This window comes from Tachysurus vachellii, chromosome 14 (assembly GCF_030014155.1).
Source record: "Tachysurus vachellii isolate PV-2020 chromosome 14, HZAU_Pvac_v1, whole genome shotgun sequence".
Classification (NCBI taxonomy): domain Eukaryota; kingdom Metazoa; phylum Chordata; class Actinopteri; order Siluriformes; family Bagridae; genus Tachysurus; species Tachysurus vachellii.
The window spans coordinates 16,534,445-16,557,069 of NC_083473.1; the positions used below are offsets into that span (position 1 = coordinate 16,534,445).

At 39.4% G+C, this 22,625-nt stretch overlaps 1 protein-coding gene across 2 annotated transcripts in view; it reads left to right on the plus strand.

Moving 5' to 3' along the window:
• Positions 1–970: 970 nt before the first annotated feature.
• Positions 971–22,625, plus strand: part of syt7a (synaptotagmin VIIa) — a 108,469-nt gene continuing 86,814 nt past the window's right edge. Inside the window, exon 1 of one of the 2 annotated variants that reach the window (XM_060887294.1) lies at positions 971–1,494. In XM_060887294.1, coding sequence (XP_060743277.1) covers positions 1,461–1,494 — 34 coding nt within the window. In that variant the 5' untranslated portion in view covers positions 971–1,460. The remainder of the gene's footprint in view (positions 1,495–22,625) is intronic. The other variant, XM_060887293.1, reaches the window with a different exon arrangement.

Genomic DNA, 22,625 nt, shown 5'->3' on the forward strand with positions numbered 1-22,625 from the left:
TGAGCACTTTCGTCTACAATTTGTAAAAGAGTATTACAAATAAATTTGACTTTGACTTCAGGTTAATGAGAGCATAAAATGTTTGAATCAGGAAGAACATACAGTAAATATGTACAGAAACTCCACACAGACAGCAACTCGAGCTCAGGATTGAACTGATGACCCTGAAGGTGTGAGGCACTGTGCCAACATAACACCCTATGGTTATACTTGAAAGCTGCCGACACGGCCATACAAATGCCTGGCTGTAAATGACAGGGTGAACTTCCTTCCTTGCTCTGAAAGGATAGTATGGTATATTATTTTGAGCTCTACTGGGTCCACCTATGAGGCTGTGTATGTGTGTGTGTGTGTGAGTGAGAGAGGGAGAGAGAGAGTTTCAGAAGATTGTCCAAAGGAGGATGTTCTACTCTGCAACAATATGGAGAACATTTTTTCCTATATTACATCATTACAAAGTTCTCACGGTTTTTTGAGCATTTGAGTCTGCACAAAATGTAAAAAACAAAATATAACAAAACAAAACGAAAAGCACAGGATGTGCTCTGACGCCGACTGCAATGCCAAACATAATCCGCTAGACGTCACCACTTTGACGCGTAATCTCCTTCCACAGGCACGCACAATTACAGACGCCTGATTCGCTGTCTCATGTATTTGTCTCAAGCTGATGAGGGAAGGAGCAGTGCGTGTAATGAAAGCAGAGTTACGTGCGATCCACCTGCACGAAAGAGCCTGTTCCCAGAGGGACCTTCACCCGGGAGACGCGCGCACCTCTAATTGCCCGGTGTTGTGAGCTTGGTTAAGAGGCCACGCCCCTTCAATTAGTTCTCCGCTCTCACACGTGCGCACCATTACCAGAAAACAATACGTGCGCACGGCGCGCTGGAAAGACTGGAGCCATTGGTGCGCTTTCTCTAAATATTTACCAGGATATTGTCTCACACGCATGACACAACACACACATATACAGAGTCACATACATAAGGTTCCCAGTAAATCTTTTGACTGGTTTTAATGGCTAATCACATTTAAGGTTGTCTCACCAGCAAAATCGATCAAGGTGCCTCCAGAATTGTTATCATAAAGGTTCTTATCGGGAAATAAAAACTCCAAATTTTTTGGAGTGTAGGAGCGTCCGAGTGCAGAACAAAGGCTCAGGGTTTGTGTGTGTGAGTGTAGAAAGAGAGTGTGTGCGCGCGCGTGTGATGAACACACACACACACACACACACACACAGAGAGAGAGAGAGAGAGAGAGTGTGTGAGTGACTCTGTCTGACTACCTGCCCGTGCGTAATTCTGGGAGGACTCCGTAGCGCGTCCTCTTGCCAAGGAACAAGACAATAAAAACCAAAAGAGAGAGAGAGAGAGAGACGCGGATGTGAGAGTTTCCCACCGGAGGAGTACACGTATCCACCGTAGAAACGTCTCCGCCGACGAAGGGCGAATCAGCAAGCCATGTATCTAAACCGAGAAGAAGAGCATAACAAAGGTAAGGCGCTTGAACCTTGAACGCAGCACTACTCTGGACGTGTCATGTAGAATCCTGACAGCTGGAGGTGGGGATGATTTCGGGGTTTGGGCACTAAGCACCTGTGAGAGGCAGGGGTCATTACAGCGGCCACTGTGTGCCCTCAGGATCTAGTTTTACACAGTCACTTGCGTGACATTGCTCTGCGCTGCCCGGTGTGCCACCTGAACCAAGTCCCATTGATTTATCCCAAGGTGACTTCTTGCATAACCATTTTATACATAACCGAGGAGCTACTTGTTGGCTGGTTATAAAGAGGAAAACCCCAGAGAGGACACGACAACACAAGGTCAAAGAAATGGCTATAGGACGGTGTCTCCCTCTGAGGGAGCTGCATGGATCTATAGGGGACCGTTATGAGAATTTAGAAAGATTATTCAGACTGATGATGATGCTGATGATGATTATTATTGCAGGTTTAAGGTGTTGTGTAAAAAGACTGGCATTTAAGGAGGACGAACCGGTAATTAGGAGCGAAAGCTTCGGGTGAGACAAGCAACACCTGCTGCTCAACACTGTACGTGTGAGTGAGTGTGTATGTGTAAGAAACAGACACATACACGGTGCAGCAGGGCAGAGAAAGTAATGATTTGCTCCATTCCTCTTTTTGGTGTGAGGTAATGGCTCTGTGCAGTGGATCAGTGATAACAGTAAGACGCGCTACACGGATCAGTGTGTAAGATGCGGGTCTCGTGCACGGGCGGATATGTTGCATAAAACACTATCCACGAGCCCATTTGTAATCATATTGAAATTGTTGAATTTAACTGCGCTACACATACAATTACAGCCCAGTAGACTGTATTAGACTCACTCTGTACGAATGTACACATATTGCATCCATGCAATAATGCGCGGTCATGATTATTATCAACCTGATGCAAGAATCGCTCGCGTCTTTAAATCCTGAATCTTGTTCTGAATTCGCGGCGCGTCTCAAGGTGGAGCGATTGGGCGCGAGATTGTGTGTGTGCATGCGTGCGTGTGTGTGAGCGCGCGCGTGCGTCGCTCGTGGGCGGGATTACGATGGATTGGTCACGTGAGCCACGCGCCTAAGATCTTATTTCCTATTTGGTTCTGTCCGTTTTAGTATCTGCTAAACTGAGCACGAGCTTATATAAATACCATCAAACAGAATTTTGACTAGTTCTACGGTGTGGTTTTATCTGTCTATGAGAAAGCACTAAGGTTTCTAAAATATTAAGTTTGTTAATGTAAGTGACACATTTGAGCTTTTGAAAAGTATATAAATGGACGATTTAGAACGACACCTGCCAGGGTGTTGGTGCATCCTGGAAACACCATGCATGAGGCAGTTATACATCCAAAATGGAACACAAATCACATCAGTGAAACATGCAGAAACATCTCATTCACCCCTGGATGCAATTTAGAGTAGCCAGTTGAACCAAGCCGTTTTATTTCGAAGATAAGACAAAATAAGAGGAAACGTGCACACTGATGGTAACACAAGCTAAGGTTCAAACTTGAGCCGTGAAGCAGGACCGCAACCCGCCGCACCCACCATGCAATACAGCTTCTTCTGAAAATGCAACTCTCTTAGGTCCTGTTTACACCTGGTCTTAACATCTGTCACAGGGGATCTGATCACAAGTGGACTATTGAAGCACAGAAGGTTAAAGCTGGCATTTTGAAATTGTCTCCAGTGACAACTTGTGATGGGATTTCGTACATCATTTCTACTAAGGGAAGGGTGTCGACATAAATGAATGACAGATGAGACGAGGTATGATGCTACAGAAAGCAGTTTTTTCACCCCTGCAGTTATAGCATCACATTTAGCCTAATTGTGGAAAAATAGTTCAGCATGATTCAAAAACAGTCTAATTTCCAGCTTGGGCAATGATGCATCTGATTAGGCGTGTTTGCTGTTCCGGACAGTTTAAGACACTTTTGTGTTTACACTGCAGAACTGGTCACATCACCTTCTTACCTCCGAAGATGGTTAGTGGTTAGGTCACAGCATTGGACCCCATTCACACCTATACGTGATGCTGTTTACAACTGGATCACATAAGTCCTGCTCAATTAGGGTTCCTGGTCAGTGAGCTCCAATTTTCTTTCTCAGAACCAACCCTCTGTTTTCTTGTTGAAGAGAAACTGTTTCTTGACCTGTTGAAATGACCTGTTTGTTTAAGAATGGCCCGATGAAAAGGGATCGGGTTGGTGAGAGTGAGAGTTGGTGAGAGTTGGTGACCACTGGCAACATAGTTTACAACTAACTGAAATTTTTCATCCAGCTTTTCATCCGCTCTTAAAAAACTGAACATTTTACAAAAGTTAGTATTAAGGGCATGTTGAAGAATCAAGTGTTTGCCAGAGAGCCCTACTCAACCTTCTTCTGACAGCTAAGATTCAGCAGTGTTGTGTGTGGGTACTGTATATGTGTGTATATGTATGCGCACACGCGTGCACACCATAAAATGGTCCTTAAACATTTTTAAGTTAATGACCTTGACTAAAGAAGATATGACCATGAAATATGCACAGATTCCTCATTCAGGCTTGAAACTGTGTCACGAGTCTCTGCTCCTCCTTATGCTCGACTCTGACCTGTGTGACTGTGCATTCATTCAGTTGACTAAAGTCATTGTGAAAAGCATCCTGTTGTCATTTCCTCCCTATTGAGAGCTCAGTGAATTGTATTCTGATGCTATTTAGTACATTTATTTGATTTAGTATTTATTTGATATATCTATTTAGTACAAATTTGATTTTGAACTCCATTGGTAAGGATATGTATATTAAAGTGTATTAACAGCAGATATTCATATGATAAAAAAATAAAATTTTGATACTTTTTTCCCCCTTGTGTCTTTCCTTGGTTGTGATTTCTACGTAAGTAAAATCTTACATAATGTTCATGATTGTTTAGATCAAATTATATAATGTTTTTATTTTATGACATTGCCATGGACATTTGCCACATTAAAATATTATTGGAAATGTTGAAGCACTGCAATGAAATGTAACGTAGTCTACTTCAATCCATGAGGTGAGATGTCCTCAAATGTGAATTCATTGTTTACGATTATGTTGGTTAAAGGCAAAAGTTTGGTTAATGCATTGTGACTTATAGTGATAATCTACATTCTCGTTTAATGTACAACCCGAATATTAGTGCCATTGTTTATGGCATACAAGTTCATGGAATTTACTCCCATATATTTTGAACAAGTGACATATAGGTGAACGTCCCGTAGTTGTTATGGCACGTGGCTTGCTAAGAAGAGTCTACTGACACTGCATGCATTTGCGAGCTGATAATCTCTGTTTAACCTAAAACAAGTATATGAAGTTTCTAGACATCCAAATAACGTTGTTTTCTTCACTTCTGGGGTAAATAGGCAACCCATAAATGCATAAATTAATAAAAATATTGACAGTAGAAAAGTGAGAAATAAAAATTGTTTGTCTAAATTAGGTTTAGAAAAAACGAATGTACTGAAGAACATGTTTTGTAATTAATTAATGTAATTAAGTAAAGCCGAAAAGACAACAGGGAATGCTGTTAAAGGAAAATAATCAATAAAGAGCTAATGTTGGCACCAGAGTGGTGATTTCTCCAATTCAAGTTTTCTGCATAAAAAGCACAAAATCGAGCATTCTTGGCTGTAACAATCACAAAGCAATGCTCAAAATCCTGGAGGGACTAAATAATTATCCTGTGAGCAATCAGCCAGATAATTCTCCTGTGTGCAAAAAAAAAATCACTTATTGTGAAACCAGAATAAGCATTGGGCAGCACTTTTTCAAGATGGAATTATTTATAATTGATAAAAACCAGTGACCTTGCTCCTGAGAAGGTATGCGAAGACAAGCTGTATAAAGCTTTAAATTGTTTGAATAACAACATACATAACAAATTGAGTCGTTTTTTTTCCTTGCAGAGAAAAAAAAGGTGTGAGCAGCTGAAAGTGTTTGAAAATGACGATGTTACGCCTTTGTAAAGTTATCCCCAGTTAGGATGTTATCTCTAACTCCTATAAGTTTTGGGGGTGGAGTTTTGGTGCATGGGTGAGAATAGACTACTCGCAATGAACCTTATAGCTTTATTTTCATGCCATGATTAGACTTAGACTTACGTTTTCAATTGAAGATGTAAAAACAAGATGTAAATTGATTTTAGATAAAATTGACTTTTTAAACTTTCAACGTACTTCCCTAGATTTGTTTTACTATCTAGGTTATGTGATTGTAGAGTTTCAAATTTCCATTCGGTGAGTCCGGAATAAAGGCTGAATGACGTAGACAGCAAATAAAGGAACTGTGACTAATTCAGTAACTAATAAAAGTGTCTAATATTTACTTATACAGGTTTTTGTCCTCAGGAGATGCCCCACTTAATTTGAGTGACTAAACGTGCACGCACCCACACACACACATCTATACACTGTACATAATGAAGAAACTGTCTGCTTCATTTCATTACTATTTTGTATGTGCATAATGTGAAGCATTTTACTCCTTGTGTTTGACACACACACACACACATACACTCATCTTGTATAGTGACTGATTATAATGTGTTAGGGACAGACTGTGGATGCAGTGGTACGGTATAGAACAGAAGGTGGAAGTGTGTGTCGCTTCACGGTTGCAGTAGAGGAGATGAGAGGAAAGGAATGATTGACAGCTCATGTATTATTCATGAAGTCATGTTCATCATAGCGGTGTTGGTGTGTGGTGTTTGAGAGGAGACAGGGTAAGGAGAGCAAGGCAAGACAGACAAATGGAATGAATGTGAATGCTAGTCATATAGAAAGAGAAAAATTCAACAGCGATCTTAGTGTCACTATGGACTATCCCTACTGCTTGATAATCAATATAAACGTGTGATTTGTAATAAGGAACTCTGGGACTTCTTTCTGTCTGCACTTTAAACTAGCTGTTATTACCTAAAAGCCAGTCTGGCATGTCACAGTAATTGGAAACCTGAAGAAAGCTATTATATGAGGGATAATCGAGGAAAGACATTGATTTTAAGCTCTGTTATATCTTGCTTTGCTCTTATAAAATGAATCTTAGGAATAATAAATTGATTCTAAACTTAAGCCTTTTAATCATCATCAACATGTGGCTTTTACATTTTCCCTTGATTTTTCCTCCATCTTCAGCCCAGCCTTTTATTTATTCTTGCTTTTTAATGGTTAATGTTTCACAGATTCTATCCCTACAAATTTTGATATTAAAGTAGGACTTGGTTTGCAACTTTAGTCATTTGCTCTGTTAAACCTCAACATATCATTAACATGTATACCTAAACTAATAAGAAATGTATGAGGGTCATGGTGGCTTAGTGGTAAGACAGTTGACTCACATCACCAGGTTTTGATTCATGTGTGTGTGGAGATTGCAGGTTCTTGCTTTGCTTTGGGGTTTACTCAGAGTACTCTGGTTTCCTCCTACAGTCCAAAGACATGTGTTGTTGACTGATTAGCATCTCTAAATAGTCTGTAGTGTGTGTGTGTGTGTGTGTGTGTGTGTGTGTGTGTGTGTGGTAATTACAATATTACAAAGCCATTGTAGCCAAATGAGATGATAAAAGCAGAGAGAAATAGTGTGTCTGTGTGTGTGCAATTGTTTGAATGGATTGGCACCTTGTCCTGCGTGTCCCCCACCTTGTCCCCCAAGTGCCATGGGATAGACTCCAGGTTCCCTTCAAGTCTACATAGGATAAGTTCTACAGAAAATTCTACAGATACTAAGATTAGTATCATATTAGTAGAACTGAAGGTAAGGAATGCAGAACCCACAAATGGGTCCTAGGATTTTACTACAGCTATGTTGTTTATGTTGTCACTTGCCTTCCAGACAGATGTAGTCTAATAGGTAATGAGCAGAAAAAAAAATGCTGGCATGCAGCTTCTCTGCAGCACCGAATCTCAGTGTTCTGGCATGCTCGAAATGTCATGACATTAACCAAGCCCACCTCTACATAGAGAATAATTGTAATTTAATATTTACACATACTGAGCCTAGCCCACTTGTGTAAAGTTGATGGACATGGCGTAAGCCTACACCTCTCCTTTACACAGACTCGGAGGTCACATGGTAGTGTATGTACGCTATGGTAATGTGGGCATTTTTAAACAGTTTTTAAAAGTAAATCCATGACTCTATAGAGACACAAATTCCTTTTTTGGCCTCTGGGGAAAAAATACATTGTAGAATGTGACATACAGAGCACTTAAATTAAAATTTCATTTTATGCAATATGTGCTTGTGCCAGAGTGCCTGATATTAGAAAGTGCCTCATATAAAGTTAGTGCAAGGTGGGGTTGAGCATTTGGAGCATTTGATTAGCAATTTGAATTTAAACCATATGTAGATGTTACAGAGAGAGAGAGAGAGAGAGAGAGGAGATGGATTCAGCAGTCAGAAAAGCAGAGGGAGAGGAAAAAAGAGTAAGTAGCAGATGAGGGTTAGTTGAGACAAAATAGCTGCAGTTCTGAGAGGGTGGGTGAATATATTCTGATAAGTATCCCTATTTGATCCCTTTTTATTGCATGTGGAGAGTCTATCTTATGGACTTGTTTACCCTAGTCCTGGATGTGAAGAAAGAATACACCCTGCATGGTTTGCCAGTGTATTACACAAATCCACACATTCATTCACAGCTACCGGTAGATTAAAGGCATCAGTCCACTTATTGGCATGTTTGTGAGATGTTGGAGGAAACCAGAGAGCCAAGAGGAAACATGCGGACATGGAGAAAACATTCACAGAAAACACAATATACTGAGCCTATGTAGCTATGAGAGCACGGCAACAATGTAGTACCACCAGAAGAACAATGAATGAGTAATATTTCCTGATTCATCATACACACAACACAAAAGCGACAATGCAGCTTTGCATTCAGCTGCACAGATTTCTTTTTCTTAGAAATCTGTTGTTTGCTCATCATGCCATCTCTGTGTGTCTGAGCCCATTAAGGGTTAAACTGTCGAACAGACCATGTGAATGCTAATAAACCAGTAATTTATTATTATTACATAAATCAGATGACACTCAAAGCACATGGGATCATATGAATAATGCTAAATATACATTATTTATTATTGATGGTGAATAAAATCTGCTGTAAAGAAAGTGACTGATTACAGGCAGCATGGAAGCTGACCTGATAGAGTAGGAATTTGAATAAATACTAGAATAAAACACAATTGTAATCAGCACCTTTGGACAAGGTCTGCGGAGAGAAAAGCTGGATTTGTGTGTGTGTGGGGGGTGGGGTGGGGTGGTAATTTAAGCATACAGGAATATGCTTTTAAGTATATACGAATATGCTTAAAATTAAACTATCAAAACAGATGAGAAAATGTATACCAAAAATATTATATACTATAAGAGTTATCACTTGTATAGTAGCCTCTAAAATGCTGCAGAGGGCCTCTGATTCAGATTAGGGCAGTGTCCAGTGTTCCCATCTGTTCATGTGAGTTCATGTGATGAGTTCTGATTAGTTGCGGCGAGTGTATTGGCACTAACATGGTCACATCATGTTCCTTTTGGATAATACCACAATCTTCCCATGCCGTTTGTCTTGCTTAAAGATGAATTTGGAATTTTAGCCTCTTTTTTTTAAAAAACAAAAAAAACAAAACAAAACATTTTTTGTTGAACATTTCATAACAGTGTGGGTTAGTGTTTGGCATGTTTGCCTCGCACCACCAAAGTTGTAGGTCTGCTTGTGCATTAGGAGTTTCTTCTGCATACTCTGTTTCTTCCCCAGACACGTGTTGTAGGTTGACTGTCATCTCAAAATTTACTTTTGATTATGCCCTGTGTTAAGTTGTGCCCAAAGTCCCCTGGTGTAGAATCCAGGCTCCCTGCAATCCTGTGTAGGACAAACGCTACAGAATATAGATGGATGGTTTGTGCTTCACTCTTCTTTTAATGGTAATGACAGCAACATTGAAGAAAAATGAAAAATTTAATACAGTAGTATGTAGTTTAGGATTTTGATCCACGACTCACAGTTGCTCAGTATGAAAGAAATGTTCTGAAAATAAAATAAATTTATATCACTAGCTAGGCATGGAGTATAGTAGTTCATCACAAAAAAGTAACAAATAACCTGTTTAGCTAAACTTCACTGTTTCTGAATCCTTATAACATGAAATTCTTTAATTTGGCCTACGCCGTCATATGTTGTTTGATATGCTCTATCGTACTCTCTTTTTCCTGATGATTGGCTCCAGCTTCTGCCAATCATGATGTAGCTCTCATCATGCCTATAGTTCCATGCCATACACACCATAGAGCGGTGATACCACTATGATACCAATTTTGACTCGACAACTGGGATGCAGGGCTAAATATCAAGGCGGCCCATGTAGCTCCTTCCTTGCCTGACGCAACATATATATTTTTAATTCTCTTTTAACAGAACCAGAGCTTTAATTGGCCTTAGTTGAACCGATACTCAAATGGAAGCAGTAGTCTGAAGCATCAAGACTGAATTCTGTCATGTAACATGTTCTCTTTTACAACCATCCAACATGCATCTCCTTTTATTCATGGGCGTACTGGGCGCACCACAGTCCATCACGGTGCTTGTCTGCTTCCTTGAAGGATGGAATTTATTTTCACTTCAGCTTTTTCAAATAATATCCCTTGATTTTTTTTCTCCTTTTTAAATTTTATGCATTATAGATGTCTGGGTTCTCTGAAAAGAGAAGCTCATGCTTCACTTTGAAGTTTAATATGCTAAATGTCAAAGCTGTCATTCTGGACTCTCATAGCAGGTGGTGTTGTTTGTCTACTTCCTGTCTGCATTTAAAGTGTGTCTAATAGCAAATTGCTGTGGTAGCTTAATACATGGTTGTGTAGACAGAGGGAATTTAAATTGGTGATGGAGGCAGAAGTGTATGTGTGTGTGTGTGTGTGTGTGGTAATGACAAGATTACAAAGCCATTACAGCTAAATGATGATGATAAAAGCAGAGAGAGAAATACAGTACAAAGCTGTTGAAGGGAGGTTGCAGTGTGAATGGGGTCCCGTGAGGGATGAGGGAGCAGCACGGCTGTCGTATCTGCTTTGTCGGCGCCTCACAATGGTTGACCCTGCATGTATCAGAGGTGTGCTCAGTTTGGGAGATATTGACTTCATTTACAGATCTGAGATAGGATAAAGAGAAAGAGAGAGATGTCAGAGATCAAAAGTAGTGAGAGTGAGTATTGCTTTACTCTGCTACAGGAACTAATTACAGCCTTTGTGCATAAGCACCTGCCTTTGCGTGTGCGTGCGTGCTTGCTTGCGTGCGTGCGTGTGTGTGCGTGTGTGTGTGTGTGTGTGTTTTGACACAAATCTACTCTCAGCTCAGCTGTAACAATAATAAGACTGTAGCTCAGTGCATGACCGGATAGAAAATTGCCAGTGTAATGAATTGGACGAATGAAGCTGTTTGATTTCTTTGTTTCAAACATCAACGTTCTTCCGTTTGTAACTCTCACAACATTTAATCGATTAATACTGATTTATCCCATGTCCATTAAGGCCCTTTTCACTTATCTTTTGCTTTAAGTAATATCTTTATTCAGTATTACTATACACTATAACAGGAGCCTATTAACAAACAAAAACAAACGTAAATTAGAAATAAAAAATGCTAAACCCTCTAAACAAAGAAAGGAAGAGAAAAATGCATAAAACGCTATTAAGCAAGCCTTATAAATCTTACTATAAAGTAAGGGCTCACTCAAAGTGATTACACTTACTGTTGCTGTTCAGTACTGTTAGTGAATACACAAATTGTGCTTTATTAGAGGAAGCAGACTGATAAACTATTGCAGAATGTTGGGCAACAATCAAAAAAGCAAACCTAATTGTGTGTGTGTTTGTGTGCAGGAGCTCAATACAATGATGTTTGTGACCTCTTTGCCAGCTCACTGTCATCTTTTCTTTATGACACAAGTAACTTAGACTGTGTGTGTGTGAGAGAAAGAGAGAAAGCAAAAAGGAAGAAAGCTGGAAGGATCTCTTTCTTACATCCTACATTACAGTCTGTCCATCCATTTATTTTAAGTAACTTATTTAGGTAACTTAGTAAAGTGATCTATCTAGCAACAAGCTAACTGTTATGAGTGATAGAAGATACTGTGGAGTCACTCTCATACAGAAGCCTTAGTAAGAATATGTCTGTTTGGTGATTGATCTAAAAACTTTATGTTTATAGTTATACAGTATAACTTATTTAAAGCTGTTTTGTTTACTCTTCATGCTGTGAGAAGTCATGTTGATTTGACTAGTCTCCAGTTGACAGAAGACTGCACCAAGTTAGTTGGCTTTTCCTGGTTGGAGGTCATGAATTACAAGGTTTGGCTTATAGTCGAAACCTAGACACTACTAGATTTCTCGTGTGTGTGTGTGTGTGTGAGCGAGAGAGACAGGCTAAAGCACTTAGCGTTCAAGCAGTTAATGAAGACGAATGAATGAATGCTTTAGACCTTAACAGTAAGAAAGTACATGTCTTGAAGATCAGATGCTAGCTAGCTAGGTGTTAACAGTATATTAACTAGGGGTGTTAGTTTCCTCTCCGCATGCATTCAACTTGTAATGGAAACTTAACTGTGTGAAATACATTGAAAGATCGACACTGTGTTCAAATCAACTCTGAAATCAAATCAAATCTGTGTTCAAATAATCATTTCAACATAATGTTTCAGATTTTTTTCTATTTCGTCACAGTAATATGCTTTACTTAATAATGTACATGAAAGCACTGCATAATACTCTTACAGGTACAGTATAATCAGCAAGAACAATAGTACAGGAATAATCCTGAAATAATACTTACTTTAATATGAACTAGTGATGTGTCACTGTAAGGCGTTTACTTACCAACTAACCGTAACTAAGACATTAGTCCTATGAATTCTTATGCGCACAAATATCGACTACCTTTAGTACATACAGTATTAGTATATGTTTGTACAAGTTAATTAACAAATACAGGTAAACTAAATCAAACCTGTTTTATAAGAAAGAATATGAAAGAATAGTTTTATTTAATTTGTCATATCCAGCTGCTTATACAAACATCATTGGATGATGCTGTACTCCATACTTTCATAATTTGCACAGATTCTCCTTAACGGATGTAGAAAGATGCACTAATAATAAACACTAGTCATTTCATCCTATCCTGTTTTGCATTGTTTAATCCTTTTAAAATAAACAACTTCTCATCTGTCACCTTTCCTGTTTTCTCGGATCCTTCTTTCCAATTTGTAATAGAGCACATTGTTTAAAGCACATGATTCCTTTGTAGAAAAGAAGAGGCATAAGACAGTAAAAATGTCAACTCCAGCAGCACAGTGTACCTAACAGCTTCAAAACACTACACCGTAATGAAGGTCTCTGGAGGTGCAACTACTTTAACTAGCTTCAGCATCGCCTAGGTTTTGATTAGTGTTCGTGTGCGTGTTTTGAACAGGTGATTTTGAAAGACAACGTCAGCTGCATCAAGGTTTTGTCATGTTAGCATGCAGCGCTTTTAAACAGCCATGGAAAGACAAATAGGAAAGGTTTTAATCCGTTTCCTCCCAAATGAACAAAGAACCTCTCATGAGACTTTGCACAAAGAGGCGTGTGTGTGAGGTGTGAGGTGTGCCAGGTGATAGTGTGTTTCATTTCTCTTGTTTGAGACACATATGTGTGGTGTGTATATAAGTATATCGACTTCTGTCATTTCATAATGCTTAAAACCTGTGCTGCGTTTCTGCACATCCAGTAACGGCAGTCATCTTTGATTGTAGGGTTGGGATCTTTATCGTATAATTTAATGTGAAGGACACTTGTTTTCGGATATTCTGCCAAGAATTGAGATCATGTCATACCTTGAAAAAAGAACAATTGCACAGCATAAAAAATGACTTGATTCAGGTGAATAAGCAATGAGCGTTACACTAATATTACATACAAAAATCTAAAGAACAAAATCGGCTGTAGTGAGCTATAGCTAGCTGGTACAGTACACAGTGAAATGAATGTGTTCGTTCAGGACCAGTTCTGTAGAGTGCAAGGAGAGTGGGATGTGGTAGCTTAGTAGTTAAGGTGTTGGACTACTGATCCGAAGGTCATGAGTTCGAATCACAGGTCCACCAAGATCCCCCTGCTGGGCCCCTATGTAAGGCCCTTAACCCTCAATTGCGCAGTTGTATGAATGTAAGTCACTCTGGATAAGGGTTTCTGCTAAATGCCAGAAATGTAAATGTAAGTAAACATTAATCAGTTAGCAGTAGTTTGTTGCAGCATTAAAAAAAGAAATTTTCTGTCATTTACAGGGCAGGAAAATACTTTAATGAAGATAAAAACCATGTAAATTGTATACTTTGTCCTTCCCAGTCATCAGATCTCAAACTACCTGAACATCTATGGGTGATTTTGGAGAAAAGAACGTTCTAGGCGGTGTTTTCATCCACAAACACCATTTGAAGGAAAATCTTTTGAATAGTTTTTCATATTTGCTCCAGTACAGTTCGTTGATGTCAAAACACATTTCAGTTGTTGTGTTAGCTCAGTGTGCCGCAGCACCTCTAAGAAGACTCTTTAGGTTGATTCTTTCTTTCAGTCGTCACCCATCTGTATGTGAAGTAACATTAATGATTTCATTAAAGTCTGAATTCCATTAAGTTCTAATTAGCAACTAATGGTTTATGCATCATTGTCACCACAAAGTTCTCACCAGACACCACAGAGATAGTAATGAGATGTGCGGCATCAGATGCACAGCACTAAAAGTCCACCTTCGGATCAGAATATGCTTAACAAAACCAAACTTAATATTATTAATTCTATTTCTAGACGCTTTTTCTAGCCTCGTTTCAGGCTTTCATTTTTTTATTTTGTTGCCAGATGTCATGATTATGCAGAAATTGTTAATCGTTGCGTTACCCATCAGCCCCTGCAGGTCATATGACCCTGCATGCTGCTCGTCTCACTGAGCACTCACACCAGTTTTGAGTTTCTCTTAATCAGCACCTCTAAATGCTTTTTGAGTATAGAATAGAACTAGAATATTTCAAGCTGGAATGAAGACAACATTGTCCGTAGAACTGGGTTTAAAAAAAAACCCAATAGTCAAATAGTAAAAGCATGTGTTTAGCCGCAAACTGCATCATGTACTTATATATCTTTGGTGACCATAAATCATCTACGGTTAACCACTGGTACAAAAAGACTCTCTCTCTCTTTCTTTCTCTCACACACAAAGGTAATGATGCTGATGATCACCTGTGTCACCCATATGTGTATATAAATGTATATGTGTTTATTCGCAAATAATTATTTTAGTGTATTAAATATAATGCAGTACATCTAGACACCTATTATCTAACACTGGCTGGCAGCTTTAATTTTGTTTATTAATGAAAAGAACATTCATTTTAAAGAATACTAATGCTTTTTATCTGCTGCGTCTTCGACATTTTATCAGTGCTGAATGAGGTGAAAAAACCCCAAATCATATCAAAAATGTACAGAATGATTATGACTGTGCAAACATAATTACTGGTGTTTGAGCAGGTGTGTGTGTGTGTTTGTGCACATCACAGAGAAAGAAAGAATCTGGCAAGATAGACAGATTGCACAGAATGTGTCCCAGCTCTTCAGCTTGGTTGCTTGATCGCTCTCTCTCTCTCTCTCTCTCTCTCTCTCTCTCTCTCTCTCTCTCTCTCTCTCTCGTTTCTTGCTATCCATCTTTTTTCCCTGTAATATTTTCAACATTAGGGTTGTATGTTGATATGATATGGATACTGTTGAAAGGTCACACTACACTCTTCTGGGATATTGAGCTTATTATGATATGAGTTTCTTTAAATATTTTTAGTATTTATAGTAACAGTGACAAAACTGAATTGATTGGATGAACAGATTTGATGTTAACTAGAATGTACATTTCCTGAAGAAAATGTGAATGGTGCTTGCACATGGCAAATCTCGGAGGAGGTTCCCCTCATTGTGCTGTGTTTTGATATGTCACATGTCCATGTTTTGCTAAATTTTGATTTTCACGTGACGTAACGTGACGTCATGTGACGTGACCAGAATACATGTGAGGAAGTTCCCCTCATTGTTCTGAGTGTTTTGATATGTCACATGTCCATGTTCTAAAAAGTTTTTTGATTTTGCATAATTTGGGGCGGGGCTGCGGCACAACCGGAAGGCCAGTCGGTACACTAATTTAAAAGTTTGTTCAGAGTATCACCCTAAAGGAGTTGGCCGAGTTTGGTGTAGATAGTTCAAAAGCTTGCAGAGTTATAAACCTCCAAAGTTTATAATGGGAGTCTATGGGGAAAAAAGGCCATTTTGAGACCCGGTACCGGAAGTACCGGTACTCAGATCGCTTATAAAAGTCATAGCACACCTCTCCTCAATGAGCCGGTCGATTTGACACGTCATTCATGGGTCTAGGACAAAAGCTGCGGGACAAGTTACGCGCCAAAGTTTTGTCTGGAAGAGTATGCAGGATAGTAAGAATGTTGCTTTGCAAGCACCATTAATAATAGTGATATATATGATATATCAAATAATAATGATATATTTTCCTTCATTTTAGTGTTATACAGTATGTAAATGTAATATTTCTAAAGATTAGTTAAAACTATTATTAAACTAAAACAAACAAAAACAACAAGTACATGATTTCAAATTGCTGCTCATGATGCACCACAGGGCAGCGTAACACACTTAGAAGAAAATGCTACTTTCTTCTGAATATATGAGTTTACACTTATATACAGGCGTTGGCGTGTTGTTGTGATTGACAGGGAAAAGAGAGTATGACAGCACGGTTTTGCTTATTAACGCTGCTAGCATTAGTAAGTTTCAATCTCCTGATCGCTGGATGATGGAGAAATGAATTTCTGATGCATATTGTGTATGTAACTGTTTTCACAGTATTGTGATTTAACATCTTTGTGATGTAGCCCAACCTTACACACACACACACACACACACACACACTGGTTAAAATTTTGTGGACACCTGGCCATAAAACTCGTATGTGCATGTTGAAAATATCATTCCAGATTTATTCCTTCTTTTCTGTAATAATAAGCTCCACTCTTTTGGGAAGGCTTCCAGTAGATGTTGGAGAATGACAATGGGGATCATTTTATGATCATTTAGCTACAAGAGCATTAGTGAGATCAGATTTAAGAGTGAGGAGGTCTGGGTTTCAGACAGTGTTCCAGTTCATCCCAAAGTTGTTCAGTGGGGTTGAGTCAGAGTCAGGGCTCTATGCAGGACAGGTGAGTTCTTAAACTCCAACCTTAACCTTAACCTCCACTCCAACCTTAACACACCATGTCTTCATGGAGCTGCTTTGTGCACAGGGGCGTTGTCATGCTGGAACAGGGTTTGAGTCTCTTAGTTCCAGTGAAGAGAAACTGTAATGTTACAACATATAAACACATTTTAAACAATTGCGTGCTTTCAACTTTGAAGCAACGGGTTTCGAGAAGAAACACATGTGAATGTGACGATCAGGCGTGCATTTACTTTCGGCTTGAATTTTATAACACATCCTGCGAACACCACAGAGAGAAAGATCTAGTGAAAGACAGAGATTATACCCTTACATCCTTATCCTTTTTCTTTAAGTGAAAGGTGACGTGTAATGCAAATATGATCAGAACATTTCTAACTATATAATCACAGAGCCTATTTTTCACTGCTTTTTCATTTCTTGTCATCAGTGTTGCTACTCAACTCACTCACTCACACCCAAGGAGAAGACTGTCATAGCTACAGCACTTGTCTCTCATTCAGCAGTTTTCATCAAGATGTTCTTCTTCATATAACCATGTTCTATTTGAAAATATTGAGCTCATGACAGCTTGCGTCGTGATGCCTGCAGTTTTTTTGGATAATTACTTTCATGGGCATTTACTTCTAAATCTGCTGAGGATGACAGTTAGTCTCCATCCCACAACAATAAACTGTTTAACAGTTAGTAACAGATATTATCTTTACAGGCTTAAACGATGTTCAGCTTTAAAACTTGTCCTGCTTTTTTACTCTACATGCATGTCCCACAATGGAGATGAAGCCATGTTTAACTGCTTTCTGCCGCTACACGTTCGTGTTAGTACACGTTTGTGTAACGTGTTAGTTTTAAACCTTTTTATGACCTGGAGCGCAATAGGTTTGTATAGATGACATCTTCTGACAATAGCTAATTGCCATTTGAGTATTCAGTGGCCTTTGCTGCCTTCTAGTGGCCAGAGCTGAGAGATTATATGTGATTTGGGAGAAGAGCACAGAGAGAAGGGAAGGATGAAACAAGGAAGTTGACTGAAGGCTTGACGATGAAGCCTGAAGCCGTGCATATGGTCTTCAGGATACGCAATGATGGCACAAATAGGGGACATTACCAGATGTCTGTGTATGGCAACATATTGCTGATATGAATGTTTTTCTGCCAGCAAAGGAATGCAAATTATGGTCGCCACCAGCATATGCTGACTCCACTTCTAGAGAGACCCAGACACAAAAGCGAATGACAACACCATGAGCACATAGTCTGTCTAAATAAGGTGACAAAATAGTGCTTGTGTACAGGGAGGAGTCAGATACAGAGATAAGGCCTCGGCTGTGCAGACACACACGGCCCAAATAGAGCAGATTCCTCCCTGAGAGACAGCTCAAACATCAGACAAACTCATTTGCTCTCTCCCCACATCCTACTTTCAGTCCCACCACATACACACATGCATGCACACACACACACACAGGCACACATTTGCATGCTGCTCTTTGTTCTTACTCTTGATCCTTCTCAGTTGGACAGCTCTGTTTCAGATCTTCTCTCATTACTTCCTACTGGACACACACACTCACTCACACTAAGAAAGGAAAAACCCAGATGGCATGAGGCATAATGGAAAGAAAAGATGGTCTGAAGCTCTAAGTGCATTCCTTCTGCCTTAACTGTGTTTCTGTGTTGATCTTAAATAAAGCTCTTAAACACACAGCAGCACAGAGCCGTCCATCCACAAGTGGCTCATCGGGGAATCTTGCCAATGTCCAGTCGATTCTCATATTTAATAACATCGTTCCTTTTTTCTTTAGTGGCAAGTGCATGCTGGTGTAAAACATCTAAAATCGAATTTGACTTACATGTTACTTATAGACCCTTTTGTGTTCACTTGCAGCATACAAGCTCCTAAAGATGTTAAATGTTATAAAAGTCATAACATGGTATAAATTTGTTGCATTCTCATCAACAATTATTCAGTTAACTCAGCACAAATCTGACAAGTGCTGGTTGCAGGCAAATGAAAGTTTTGATAAATGTAATGGTTTTACTGTATAGTAACAGCTAATTCACAGGGATTACCTGATGAAATGGTATGACCTGATTATGTTTACTGTAGAGACACAGTTATTTACATTTTGGAAGGAGGCTTTATTGTCAGTAACAGTCAGAGGTACCTTTCCGATACAGAAGCTGTAACTTTCCGATTCTTGGAACAAGCTTTTCATGTCAAAGCAGTTGCATAAAGACATGGTGTCTTAAGATTGGAGTGAAGAACCTGAGTGTCTTAAACAGAGCCCTGACTATGACTTAATCCCACTAAACTTTGATGAGCTGGAACACCGACTGCACCCCAGACCTCCTCATTAGTGTCTGATCTCACTAATGCGTTGAGCTGAATGATGCCAATTCCTCACAGCAACAAACCGACATCTAGTGGAAAGCCTTCACAGAAAATAAGGGTGGAGCATATAAGAATAGTAAAGTGAAAAATAAATCTCCTATTGAATGTTCAACGAACACATATTGGTGTGATGGTCAGGTGACCACAGACTTTTACATTTACGTGTTAAGGCATTTGGCAGATACCGTAATTCAGAGCGAAGTACAACAGTGCTTTTAAGATGAAAACATTAACACTGGTTTACTAGGTTACAGACTTAAACCTAAAACTCTGTTAAGGGTTTTTTTTCAATATGCACATAAAACATACAAGGAAAAGTGATCATTTTAAGTGTTTGAGGGAGAGGTAGATCTTCACCCGTCCTTTGAAGATAGCCAGTGACTCGGAAATCTAGGGGAGTTCATTCCACCACCTCGGTGCCAGAACCGAAATGAGTCTTGCTGTATACCTACCTTTAACCCTGAGAGATGGTCGGATCAGTCGAGCAGTGCTGGTAAATCCGAGGGTTCAAGGTGCAGTGCGAGGAGTGATGAGGGCTTTGAGGTAAGAGGAAGCTGATCCATTTTTGGCTTTTAGGCAAGCATTAGTATTTTGAATCTGATGTGTGCAGCTACTGGAAGCCAATGGAGGGAGCACAGCAGTGAGGTGGTAGTGAGAACTTGGACAGGTTGAAAACAAGTCATGCAGCTAGATTTAGGATCATTTGCAGAGGATGAATCACATTTATAGGCAGACCTGCTAGCACTGAGTTGCAGTAGTGCAGTCTTGAAATGACAAGAGACTGAACGAGTGTCTGGGTAGCCTGTGTGGGGAAAAATGGCTGAATCCTTATTATGTTGTAGAGAAGGAACTGACCTGAGCGTGTCACATTAGAAACATGCAGGGAAAAGGACAGTTGTTTGTCCATGGTTCCCCCAAGGTTGCGAGCTGTGACTGAAGGGGAGATCAGATTGTTGTGCAGGTATTTTGCAAGATCCTGAACTGGGAATGAATCAACTTGGATGATCAGCAGTTAAGTTTTGCTGGGATTGAGTTTCAACTGATAAGATGTCATCCACGATGATATGCCCGACAGTCATGCTGAGCTCGGACCAGAAACCGTGGTATCTGAGGGAGGGAAGGAGAATATAAGTTGAGTTAAGTGTCATCAGCATAACCATGGTAAGAGAGCCTGTGTGAGGAAATAACTTCACCAAAAGAGTGAGTATACAGGGAGAAAAGGAGAGGACCAAGTACTGAGCCCTGTGGGAAACCAGTGGGGAGGTTCCGTGGAGCAGATGTCACTCCCCTCCATGTTACCTGATACAGTATGAGCGACCTTGAAGCAAAACATACCTATGCTGATCAACCAATTCTAAGACTCCTGAGGGTGGACAAGAGAGTGTTGTGGTTGACCATATCAAACGCTGCCAGATGACCGCTTAGCTGATCTAGCAGCATGTAGTTTCAGCATGAGACTTTCTCTGTGGAATGTTATACTTTGAAGCCAGACTGGTTGGAATCCTAGAGGTGGTTCTGTGAGAGATAGACAGGCAGTTGATGCATTCAAGAAACTTTGAAAGTGAATCCGGTCTGTAGTTACTGATGTCTGATGGATCCAATGCAGGTTTCTTCAGGAAGGGAATAACCCTTGCTTTCTTGAAGGTAGTTATGTTAGGGATCCATTGATGATCATGGTGATGAAGGGCAGAAGGTCTTGTGAGATGGTCTGGAGCACAGTGGAAGGGAGTTGATTTAGTGGGCAGGTGCTAGGATTGCAAGACTAGATGAGTTGTAAAACCTCTTCTGAAAGGTTGAAAAATCTTCTTGTTGTAAAAGGAAGCAAAAGCTTCAACAGGGAGGATGAAGCAGGTGGAGCTGGATGGTTGAGTAATGAAGAGAAGATGTTGAGGAGCTTACGAGGGTCTTGTGCAGAAGCTTCAAGCTTTTCCTTGTAGAAGGAAGTCTTGGCAGAAGTCACATCTGAAGAGAAGAGAAGATACTTTTGGCCATGTATGCTGTATTTAGTTCTCCCTGAGCTTCTGGAGTGTCTGCCGGGTTACTCTGTCCTCTTTCCCTGTTCAAAGGCACGTGTTGTAGGCTGAAAAGCATGTCTACATTGTCTGTAGTGTATGAGTGTGCGTGAAATTGTGCCCTGTGATAGGTTGGAACCCTGTCCGTGGTGCTCCAATCCTTGTGCTCCAAGTGAATATATTTAATCACAAACATATATACATGTACTGTAAACACTCACTCAGTGATCATCACCGCTCTACAGCTTGGTGTTCCTGACAAACTGAGCCTTGTTATTGTGATAGTTTTTCTGGCTTTGCCTCATTTCTTGGATCCTGAGTAGAGTCCATTAAAGTCATACTCTCTTTGTTAATTGCCTGAACCATTTACGACTTTAACAAAGTGAGGCTGGTGAAGGTAGCCGTTTGATAGCTGCTGTAATGTCATAATGTGGCACTAAACATAGTCATAGTGGGATCCAGCTTGTTTCACTGATGTATAACTATAAACAGATTAAATGTCTGACGTGTCATTAATGTAATGTAACGGTTAGTTTTTACAAGCTGCAGTGGTATAAGAGGAATAGAACATACTATAACTTTAAGTTATAGTATCATTATAGTAATTTCTGATAATTGTTTTTGTTATTTATTTCTTATTTTGCAGTCTTTTATTCCCAGGATACATTGAGGTTGTTGCAGATCTTTTTCTTTATTGTGATTTTACCAACATTATTGTGCAAGGTGAAAAGCTAAAGATAGCATAAGTTATCATTGATTTCTTTTTTTTTAATAATCAGACTAACGTAATGTTTTCTTATGCTAAAGAGAATCCATCTGAGCAAAATAGTATTGCAATAGTGCAGACTTTAATGTCAAACTGGTCAATGAGCTCAAAATAAAGCATCAGCACCAAGGTGAAGTCTATCAGTAGCAACAAATTAATAAATTCACAGCCAGAGACGCTGTTATCAGTGCGTTCCTTATGTAGCCTTTATGAAAGCTATTTTCTTTCATATTACAAATTTAATTACGCTAGCTCATATCTTTTTTATGTAGTCCATTTTTAGCCTTGTACAGTATGTCTATTTAAACTCTATATGGTAAGTGGTAGCTATGGTAATTTATATTAATGGCAGAATGGTGCCAATGGTTACTGACCTTCAATAAAGAAAAACCTCATTCTATGCATAAATATTGTTCCAAATTTAATGTCTGTGGGATTTGAAGACAAAAGACAAATCATCTTGACATTCTGTTGTTTAGTAAAAAAAACATCATATCATTTTTTTAGATTTAAGTGTAAATATCCTTTATAATAATTGAATTAATTCATTGATTCCAGAAATTGGAAGTCGAAATAAACCATGGACTTGATTCCACAGAGTAAAGTGAACCTACGTGATAT